The 12,159-nt window shown below is 33.0% G+C and overlaps 1 protein-coding gene across 3 annotated transcripts in view; it reads left to right on the forward strand.

The window, feature by feature from the left end:
* The window catches only part of LOC118194134 (F-box/WD repeat-containing protein 1A-like), a 133,023-nt gene that overhangs the window by 93,760 nt on the left and 27,104 nt on the right, over positions 1–12,159 (forward strand). For all 3 annotated transcript variants that reach the window (XM_085807277.1, XM_035365316.2, XM_085807276.1), the window contains exons 9-10: positions 4,292–4,402; positions 4,555–4,633. In XM_085807277.1, coding sequence (XP_085663403.1) covers positions 4,292–4,402; positions 4,555–4,633 — 190 coding nt within the window. The remainder of the gene's footprint in view (positions 1–4,291; positions 4,403–4,554; positions 4,634–12,159) is intronic.

Below are 12,159 nucleotides of genomic sequence, written 5' to 3' on the forward strand. Positions count from 1 at the left end.
TTTTGCTGTTGCTGCATAAAGAAGAGTGAATGTGTATGTGGAAAATGATGAGGAAAATGCCATTTGGGTGAGGCCTCATCTTGCATAAAAAATATCTTTAAGAGGCATCCTTTTTTATGTCGTTCTTTGTCTTTAATCCCAGTCTATTCTGTTTGAGATTCACTGAGCCTCCATTTCACTCACAATTTGTGAAGTGTGTTTTGTTGTAACCTATATTTTAAAATGCTTCAAAACTGTGACATGACATACTTATTGAAAAAGCTTATCCTATAGGTTGCTCCTGCTTTTTCAGAGTCATGATATGTAAAAATATTGCATCTGATCTCCCCTTTTGCCCAAATTACGACCATTAGAGAACTAGGATCATTTCTCTTTCTTCCTCTTCTTTTGAAGTTGTTGTAGCTGTTTCTTGATGAGATCATTTTTGTGGTCTAGTAACTACATCTTGTCTTTATTGTTAACTTCCTAGACCATGGTTTTGCTTGAAAACACAATATCATAACAAATCCCAAGTATCAAAGCACTAAAAGCTCTGCATGCAACCCAGTCTAGTCATAATTACCTCCAGGCCAAATTCATGTCACTTGCTGGTAGGTCTTTGTTAATAAGAGTTAAATAATAGAAATTATTAATTTGGTGTTTCTAGAAGCCCCTGAGTATTGCATAGGTTCCTTAAAACACCTTTGAAAATCACACTTTGCCGAATTGAGTGTTCGTAACTCAAGACACTGTTCGTCATCCAAGGCTTATTTTGCTCAGGTATTTGTCCCTGAACCGAATTATTCATAAAGTGAGACATTTACGATTTGAGGTAGCTCATTTCTGTAGCTGTTAGCTGATCCTTAATTTTTCTTCTCTTCTTTCTTAATTTTTTTTTTCCAAAATAATCATGTACACTTCATTTTATGCAATTTACTATCAGCTGGTGCTGAAAATATTAAAAAAAGTAATAATACTAGAAAGTTTTTGTATCTTTCCAAACTTTGTAAAATTCTTTTGAACAAAATTATTTCCTTGAATTATAAAGATCAGGAAATTTCACATGAAAATGAGGCATGGATATGCGATTGTTGTATTTGTGAAATGGTGGCTTTTAAAATTTGTTGATGTAAAGTTAATGGGAAGACTAATAAGCTGTTGGATTCCGACTTTGGGTTGTTTTCTTTAGCAAATCTGGTATGGGCATGGACAAAATCAGGGGGCTGTCACTCATATTCGAGGTCTAGGCTAGTAATTTTATCATGATATAGATTTCCATATTTACTTTTGCATCTTTTAGATTTTGAGAGATTTTGTGAATGTCAAATGAATTTCATATTTACTAATTTCTGTTAGATTATTTTCATATTAATTGAAGTGCCCTTTTAAATTGTTTTCATTTTTCTGAAGTGCCATTTTTTTTTTTTTTTTTTTTTTTTTTAATTTAAAAGAATGTTGTTACTGTGCAAAAATTATTACATAAAAAAAAGAAAATGTGAGCACCTATAATACAGTACTTTTTGTATTCTGCTTAATGAAAATCTTGATTTCATGCAGTAGTGTGATAACATTACCAGAATTTCACAGGATACAAATATTATAAATAAGTATAACATATACAAGTGTAATTTGTATAGTATAATACAAAAATATATGCAGTATAATGTAATCTGCTTATTTTATTACTTGCTAATTGTTAATGTTTCTTTTTCATATGTAATACACCTTTGGGGGAACATCGTTACTGTAAATTCTTAGATGGGAAATAATTACCGTTATCTTAGATCCTCTCTGCAGCATTAAGTTTCTGTTTTTCCTGAAATAAAATTACTTACCTATGGCTAACAGCAGCTTATCCCTTAGCCCACCCATGACTATTACTCATATTAACAACAATACTGTCCACAGCATGGACATAGCAATAGCAAATATTTAAAATGTAATTTATAAACATAACTGCGACTAAAATCTAAATAAATCATAAAATAAATTGTAATTTTTTGTAAAATAAGATTATTGCATCAAATGACATCTGTATGAATTAGTAATTTTGTGGTATAAAACTCAAAACTTATTTAAAAAACATAGCAGCACTTCTTTTCATCTTAAAATTGTACATTTTTTATGTGTACTTACATATTTATTTTAAACACTTTTTATGCTTTGTGTATCTTATATATAATGGTTATCAAAATTAAAGGATAATGACAGAAATAAAACATAACTGATACTTAATGAAAATTGTGAACAGAAATTTGTACAAAAGCATTAGTTAACAGAAATTATGTTTAGCAGTTGATTATTTGCAAAATATTGAAATTGAAACCAAATTTATGGAAATCAGAAAATGATGAATAAATTAAGTCGCCTTTTGTGGGAAAATTTTTTCTTTAGTCTGGTGTATGATCACCTCAGACAGATATGCATACTTACATCTGGATTTCAATTAATTTTTTCCAAGGTGCAGATCAAGACTTGTGGAACTATACACCAATTTTCTAAATGTGCGCTTTTCACCTTCTGGAGGATTCGGGGAGGAATTTGGCATGCTGAAATTCGCCATCCTGAGGCATCCCAAACATGTTTAGTTGAGTAAGGTGGCCAATCTATTTGAGTGATATATTCTGTTTGTAAGTATTCTGATACCACGTAGGCTTGATGAGGCCAGTTACTGTCGCGAACAGCATCCCTAAACACTGTAACTTGGCCTTCCAGTTCCTCATCCACATATCTTTGAGCAGTATAGGACCTCTTTGAAAGATATACAGCTTGGTGTGGCCATCTGTTATGATGCCTCTCCAAACCATTAAACTGCAGTCATAGAAATGAGATGTTTCAAGGACAAGGGAAGGCAAATTGCATGTTCCTTCCTCACTCCAGATTATAAAAAACACATCTGGAATCACTGTTCAGACTATATCTGGACTCATCAGTAAGCAATGCTTGAGTTTAGTTGTCTTGGCTCCATTGAACATTATGTTTTGTTTACTTTGAACCGGCCCCTCTGGAAGCTGAAGTGAGTGGGACACAAACCATGTGTTATCTTGCATACAGTCCAACTTCATTAAGCCCTCGTGCAGCAATAGAAAGGCTAAATTGAGTTCCCGTGGCCGCCTAAAATCAAATCTCTTGTAGTCGCTTCATGGTTTCTTCAAGCCGACCATGACAGAAAATGGTCTTCTGATGCAGTTGTTGCTTTTGATCGGCCTTAACTGGGCTGTCTATCAACTGATCTAGTGCTTTAAAAGGGGTTCCAAACTCTTGATATGACATTTGAGGGATATGGAAACCACATTCACTTTAACTGTTTGAGTCCGGCGAAGCGCTATCATGCTTCACTTGTCGTATGCCAAAAATACGGCGCATTGCGATAGCGCTTCTTTTGTTTTGTATCAAGAATGCAAAGATGCTGCTGTTGGTTAGTATACTTGAAAAAAAAATTATTCAAATATTCAATTGGTTTCTCATCAGGAAGAGGGGCATGCTTTGGTCCAGGTACTTCAGAAAAAATATTCGATTCATTCGAAAAAATTGTATCCACGGGTAAAAACTCATCAATAATATCATCGGAGGTACTTGCAGTTACTTCTCATCATCATCACTGCTATCACTAATAACTCATAATCTCTTAGAACGAATGATGATGTCACTTCCACTATCACTTTCAAGGTCTTTACTATACTCTTCATTATCACTTCTCATAACATAGTCACTTTCAAATGAATCAGAACTTGACATGGGTTATTTCGTAATTATCAGTATAACACTTGGTAAAAAAATGAAAACATTTTCCAATTCCTATAAAACAACTGCTACTGATATCACTACAACTGCTCTCAATAATTGCGTAAAGTATACTAACCAACAGCAGCATCTTCGCATTCTCAATACAAAACAAGAGAAGCGCTATCGCGCTGCGCCGTATTTTTGGCATACGACAAGTGAAGTGCAACTGCGCTTCTCCGGACTCAAAACGGTTAAACAGCACTAGAGACTAGAATTGCAACATGCGTCCATTGCTTCACTTTGTCACTCATCGAATTTGCATATTTCTGGCATTAATATATGTGCAGAAGGGCAGTTTTTTGTTCAGTTGTATTTAATTAACATAAATAATTGCAGCATTGGGTATTGGTTACTACATTGGCTTAGTGAGCGTATGTTTTCTTATTATCTTTAGTTTTGATGACTATTGTATAGTTGGTTATAGCATCATATTTTCTTAGTGGCTCATTTTTCTGTTCTTTTCCAAAGGTTTTAGAATGCAACTTCACATTTAACTCAAATCATTCAGTATTATTCTGTTCTTTAGGTTATGGGATATAGAATGTGGTGCATGCCTTCGAACACTTGAAGGACATGAAGAATTAGTGAGATGCATAAGATTTGACAACAAACGTATTGTTAGTGGTGCATATGATGGGTAAGGCATTTAGTATATATAATGCTACTTTTATGATATAGTAAATAATTCATAAATATGTTCAGGTATTCTTATGATGAGGTTACAATGCATCAGGCTGTGAGATGCATAACTTGACTGTATGAAATATTCATTAGCTTGAAATTTTACAGAAAAATCAAAGTGTGGGATTTGGCTGCTGCATTAGATCCTAGAGCTCCTGCTGGAACTTTATGTCTGCGTACTTTGGTGGTAAGCATTAATATTTTCTTTATGCCTGTGTATATGTGAGTGTGTGTGTGTTCATGCACACATGCAAAAGAATTGGCAGTTTTTTTTTTTTTTTTTTTTTTTTTTTTTTTTTTTAAATCTGTGAGATGCATGTTTTTCAGAATGTCTTATCATCCAAAAGGGTAGCATGTGTTGTATTTTTTCACATAGTTTGAGTGAAACATCTGCCAATGCTTAAAATAAATTACTCTTACTGGAGTTGCAGTTTCGTGTTGTCTCCTTAATGCTTTAAAATTAGGCCAGATGTAACTTTAGATTGCCATAAATTTACAGAAAAAGTATGTACATTCAAGAAAGTCTGATGCAGTTTCTTTTGTAGGAGCAAAAGTATTGTCCATCATTTGGTAAGAGATAATTGTAAAAATGGAAGAAATTTAAAATATCAAAATTGAAAAGCAACTATCATTATTACTTTCTGCTAAATAAAAGAGAAAGGTATGGAGCAAAATATTATGAAAAGAGCCACTTTTTCTTGAAAAACTTCAGGAAATGTTAAGAAAATACAAAGGAAACACTTAAGTAGTTAGAAAATGAGAGGAAAAATCAGAATTAAAGTCATAGATAGGATTGGAAATCATCAGCGAAATCTGATTGACCTGTTAAATTTTTTTTCTTATATAATTTTAGTAGAAATGAATTTAAAAGAACGAGACACCATCAATAGATACTGATGGCTAGTATATTAATTTGTCTTTTTCTAACATAAGTGTAAGAATTTGCAGTAGTAATTGCAACTGAAGATAATTTTTTATTGATACAAAATTTTAAAGCTCTGTTAGTTTTGCCATCGCTAAAGCATACTGACTAGGAATATTGTAAAGTTCTGGAAGAATTAAAATTTATATTGTTCCTCTGAAAGACAAAATAACTAATTTTATCTCTAGAGAAAGAAATAATTTGGGAATTCAAATATGTATGCAGTCTTGTAAATAACAAAGATCTGGATAACAAGGGTATAGTAATTGGAATGTTATTTATAATAGTAAGACTCAATACTTTCTGAATTATCTGCATCCTTTACACATTCAATAGAGATACACACAACACATTCAATAGAGATGCTGCTATTTGACCATATTTCAAGTATAGTGATAAAAATCAACCCACATATGTGTCAATCAAAATCGTAAAAAAAAAAACAACCTTGTATTTAGCGTAGGTATAATGAAACACTCAATTGATTTCGAGGGCAGCTAAAGGTCCCTACTCATCAGGAGAAAGAAATACATAGAAAGAAGAAAATAGGAGAAGGAGTCACAGAAACACGTGGTCTTTATCAGCACTGCACTTGGTTATAACTAGATTTTTAATCAGAGTTGCACTGGCCGCCTACTTTTACTGAGCCAGGCTATCTGATCAAGCATAAAGAAATATTAGCGAAGTTAAACTAGGGAGCGAGGGACAAATGCACCAAATCTGAACTCAAACAATTTGAAATTCAGATTTTGAGCGAAAGGTGCATTTGTCCCTCGCTCCCTAGTTTAACTTCGCTAATATTTCTTTATGCTTGATCAGATAGCCTGGCTCAGTAAAAGTAAGTGGCCAGTGCAACTCTGATTAAAAATCTAGTTATAACCACGTGCAGTGCTGATAAGGACCACGTGTTTCTGTGACTCCTCCTATTTTCTTCTTTCTATGTATTTCTTTCTCCTGATGAGGAGGGACCTTTAGCTGCCCTCGAAATCGATTGAGTTTTCATTATACCTACGCTAAATACAAGGTTGTTTTTTACGATTTTGATTGTCACATTAGCGTGTTTCTCTTCTAGTCCCACATATGTGTGTATTTCACACGTTCGATTACACTCAAATTTTGTGGAAATGCATTGCCAAAATCTGCTAAGTATTAGAATATATGTCAAAAATTGATTTAAAGACAGTCTTTTTTCCTGAGGCGGAGACAACCATATAGAACAGCAAGAAGTATACCTACTTGAGCAATAAAATGATGCAAATTTGATCTTAGATTTCTGTTACATATCTTATACTTGCATTAAGCCTGCCAAAATTGCATAGAACTTTTCAGTAAATCTAATGTCAGTGTAAAATTGAATATTATGTAAGTTTAAACTATTTCAGTTTAGAATTTAGAAGTTTTGTGAAATGTTATGTATAATTCTGTTTTTTTTTTTTTTTTTTTTTTTTTTTTTTTTTTTGTAATCTGAATGAATGAGAAAATGGGATTAATGAAAAGTACTTTGGGCTCTGGTGCAAGATTTATATTCACTTAGCAAGAGAAAAAGATGCAAAATTAAGCACTTTTTAAATGGCTCTTTTAATACTCATTTCACTCAGTTTTTGATAAAGATTTGCAGAATTTGTAACGACATGATGAAGTGGCTTTTTAAACTGACTACGGTTATGTAGAAAAACTGTACATTTAAAGAGAGGCTGGACACAAATCCAACTTTTTTGTTTTTGATATAATCCATCTTAAACTAAGTTTAAATTTTTTCATTACTTTTAAAGGCCTCTCAAAATGCCATAATGTTCTCTACAAAACCCTTGTTAGTGTTAAATCATGCCCTGTTTTAAAACTTGAATTGTTAGCCACAATTAACTACTTAACTTCCATAATTTCAGAGCACCTTTTAAAACAATAAATTGAAAGTTTATGATCGCATTTAACAAAACATTTTTAATGTGAAATTTGAAATATGTTTCAAGCACTTCTTTATGAGAAAACTTTTGTGAAGGTTAAGTTGTGCCTTGCTTCAAACCTTAAATTGTTGATTTCTCTTCTATAATTTCAGAATACTTTTAAAGTAACAAAGTGGACATTTTCAGTTGTACTAATGTGAAGTTTAGAGTGATGTGTTACCAGCATTTCAGCAGCAGTTTAAAATCTATAAAAATTTCTGCACTTGTGGTACAGTTTATTAAAAGAATAAACTTTGATTAATGAATAAACAAAACTAGAGTAAAAGGAAACAAATTAAGAAACAAAAGTAACAAAATGTAAAAGAAAATAAAGGAAGGTATATGGCATATAAAGAAAGGTAAAAATCAAAGCTACTTTTTTTAATCCATCACCAGAATTTAGTAAAGATAAATATAATAAAATCTCTTATAACTGTCATTCAGTTAACCGGCAATATCAAAATAATGCCATTTTTGAAGGTTTAAACTGATGTCTAAAGTTTAAGTCATAAAGAATATGTAACTGGCTAACAATTTCAAGACTTTAGTGTGGAAAGTATTTGTTTTATGTTTCTGCTGCCCAGCACAACAAGCCTATCCAACCAATAAACTAAGAAATTATCCAGAATAGAAAGATGTCAGAATTGTCAATCCCTTTTTGTGTATTGATGTGTGAACTTCAAGATAGTTTTCATGACTTACAGCAATTCAAATTGAAAGATGCCATATTTGCTTTTTATATTACTTTAAAACATGTAAAGTGCATTACTTTGTTTCTGTTGGCATTAAGAGTAATGAATATTCTCTTAGTTTTAAAACACCATCCAGTGCTCATAGCTGACATCTTGGGTATAGTTACATGTTTGAAGGTTAGTAAGTAGGATTTTTACAAATTTTTAGAATGATGTTTGTTAAAGAATTAAAAGAAAGCAAATGTGTTTTGAAATAAAAAAAAATATTGCCTTCTAATTTAAAATTTATTCTTCTGTCAAAATTCCGCATACAAGCAAGGTGTCAATTGAAGGATATGTTTTTGCACTTAATGGAGAGAAATATTCATAGTCTGTAATTCAAACACATTGTAAAATGCATGATATTAAAATTATTAATCAGAAAGGGGGGCCATCGGTTACTACTTCTAGATGTATAAATGATAAGACTCCAAACGAATACCCAAAAAAGTATTTAGTTTCTTGTTTCTAATGTTAATTTGTTGTTAACAAGAGAATATCTATTGATGCAAATCAATTGCAGAGTCTTTAACTACAGCTGTAGGAACCATAAATAAAATTATAAACCAAGATTTACAACTTAAAAAAGCTAAAAAGTATACTGTATAAAAGTATACTGAAATACTACATTTAGTAAGGAATTATAAGCCGAATAAAATAAAAACATCTGCCCTGAAGATAAGGATAGTGCTGACAGATCATCTTCCAGTTCATTGCTCGCTGCGACGTCCACCCCCACCCCCACCCCGCAGAGCAGCGCGAAATTGATAAAAAGATTTCGGAATGGTTAGAGAAACAAAGAATATGCTTTTATCCATTTTTTGCAGCAATTCCACTTTTTGTTTGATGGACATCGAAACATGCTTTTGCTTTGTAGATTTTTTGACAGCTCCAGAATCGAAAACTTACTTTTATAAAATTGCTCTAACAGTCTGCAAAAAATAATAAGCCAGATCCAATTAGAAGACTAAGGAACAACGCAATCTGCAACATTAACTGAAATAGATAATTAGATAATTTTAGCCTAGCTTATACTGTATGTTATACATTAAACGCGCATGCGTAAAGGTATTATGTGCATGCGTAAACGCATAATGTTTTTACGCATGCACAGAAAGTTGGTAGCTTTGAGGTCCGGATTAAAGACTTTTTGACTGTACATCCTCTTTAAATTAGCGAAACATATTTCCCTCTTGAGGATATTCATCTGTATTGTGACATGTCACAAAAACATCCCCAACCTTTTGTCAGTGTATGAGATTAACAGTTTTTAAAACTTTACATTTTTCTCTCATCCAGGTATCTCAGCCTCAATCGTTTTAATTGCTAAACGTTTTGTCTGGCCAGGCATGAGAAAAGAAATAAAATCTTTTGTGCACAGCTGTGATCACTGTCAACGAACTAAAATCGCTGAGCATACCAAATCTCATATCTGCACATTTGCTGAACCTGATGCTCGTTTTGCACACATACATATAGATTTTATATGCCTTCTACCTCCATCTGATGTAAAATAATTTTGCATGACTATCATAGACCAGTTCACAAGATGGCTGGAAGATATTCCAACAAAAGACATGACTGCAGAAACAGCCGCTCATGTTTTAGTACATGGCTGGCTATCCAGTTACAATTATGTCTTATTACAATTAAAAATTTTGAATCTAATCTTTTTAGAGAACTTACTCGTACACGTGGTGCAACAGGATTCAAACCTCTGCATACCAACACGTCAAATGGAATTATCAAACACTTATCGGCATCTTAAAACAGCCCTTAAAGCACATAATATAGCCCAATGGACTGAAACTCTTTCACTTCTCCTTTTAGGCACACTCAGTCATTAAGGATGATGTCAAAGCAACTTCTGCTCAACTTGTTTATGGCACAACATTAAGATTACCTACCGATCTAGTAAACCAATGATGCCATAAACCAGAGCTTAAATTCCACATATGTAAAGAATTTTCTTCAAGTAATGAGGTCCTTAAATCATGTTTCTACTGCCCTGCATGGTAGTCCTAAAATTTTCATCAGCCCCTCATTAAAAACTTGTTCTCATATATTTCTAAGATCTGATAAAGTTAATCCTCCATTGACACCATCTTATACTGGACCTCATTTAGTCGTTGACAGAAATGATAAGAATTTTATTATTGATTTAAATGGTAAGCACACTACAGTTTCAATTGATTGCATAAAACCTGCTCACCACTTTCCAGATAACATTACTCATATCTCATCTTTACCTCCTCCAGTTTCAACACCGTCTCCATGATGCTTTAATGAAACGTCTACCACCAAAAGTGGGCATGAGGTCCGATTGTTTACTGTCACGGCCTACGTACCTTGAGAATACTGCATGCAGAACCGGTATTTGACATTGTGCCACTACTGTATCCAACTTTGTCATTTGGCAAACCAGAGTTGTTTCTCTCTCTATGCTGCATTGTCAAGGGAAGCTGAAGTAATGGTCACCATGCGGTTAGTTCACACTGCTGCAAACATCAGCACACTGCACGAGCAGATACTGGACATGCTGTAAACATGCTTATTTTCTGACTAATGGTCCGTTATGTGGTTGCACACTTTTTCAGGAATGACCTCACAATATGTCCATCCTCTCGGACATTAGTCACGGGAGGGCATTGAGATCTTGCATGCCAATCAGTATGACCCTCAGCAACTCATTGATTCCATATTCGCATGCCAGTAGTTGGATGTTGACCAGTGTGACAGGCGATTTCACAGAACGATAATCCACACTCTTGAAACGCAACAATTCTGCTTCTATCAAATTCCGACACTTGCTAAGGCATAATATGATATTCTGAATAAACTCCAACCTTACAAAGCGCTTTCCAAATGAAAAATCCACTACATAGCTTTTCTTTTATGCAGTGCTTCAGATTTCATTTCTTCCTCCTGCATCGTATAGATGTGCTGAAATACTAATCATTTGAATATTCCTACCTCTTCTTCCTGTGATGTGATTCTGACGTTTGCCAGATGATTCCTTCGTCGTGTTGGAATTTGAATGGCCAGCAGTGTATATATTCAATTATTTGCAAATATTTGTTATCTGGAGTCAGAAAGGTCCTGTTGCTACCAATTAAAAGAGATTTTATGTTAATAGATTGTCGAACTTAGAGAGGAAACAGTAATAATATGAAAATTGTTGCCTATTTTCAAACTATCAAAGTGAAGTAGAAAATGTAAAGCAAAAAAAAGAAAAATCCAGACTAAGCAAAAATGTTCTAAACAGCAGTATGACATCACAAATTGGAATTCATGAAATATCCAAGAAACATTTAGAATTGGTGAAACTGAAATTAGAAATGAATTAGGCTTCTCAGATCAGGGTTTGGTTTAATATATACTTCCTGTTTCATTACATGATAAGAATAATGATAAATGGAAGGATACTATGCAAAAGTCTTCCAGTAAAAAAAAGTTCCAGCAAAACTATCGCCAGTGTAAAGTTGATTTTTGTGTTATCTGTAAATTAAAATGCCTCTTTACCATTTATTTGCTGTTTAATTATTTGGTTCAGCAACATATGTTGGTAATTCAATTATAAAATGGTATTTTACTTGGTGAAAAGAGATTCAGAAAATTTTAACTGTCTGCCTCTTTACTACTGTTTCTTTACAATGCAAATTACAGTTCAGGTATTGAATTCACTGAAGTATTACATCATAAATTCAGTCTACTTAGTTAAATATGTGTGATGTCAAGTTAACCCTGCTTGAGACCATCGTAGGATTGAGGTACTATACATATCGTCATATTGTCTGAATCTTAGGGTTTTTTTTTTTTTGTGTGTGTCCTTTCAAATTCCTTTTTTCAGGGAGGGATTTTAGTTATTTGATGTTGAGATTAATTAAAGTTTTATCTGTGTTACAAAATTACATTTAAAAGCAATATGCATGTAATATAATGCATATTGCTTTTAAATGTAATTTAAATTCAGCATGTTACTATGAGAACACACATAAAATATGAAGTCAGGAAATATCAAAAATAGTACAATGGGGTCCTCCTATGTGTACTGTATTTATACCTGAGAAAATTAATATAACCTATTTATAATAATGTATTTGTACCTTACAGAATT

This window comes from Stegodyphus dumicola, chromosome X1, assembly GCF_044657685.1.
Source record: "Stegodyphus dumicola isolate Sdum_Otavi_A_Nest chromosome X1, ASM4465768v1".
NCBI classification, from domain to species: domain Eukaryota; kingdom Metazoa; phylum Arthropoda; class Arachnida; order Araneae; family Eresidae; genus Stegodyphus; species Stegodyphus dumicola.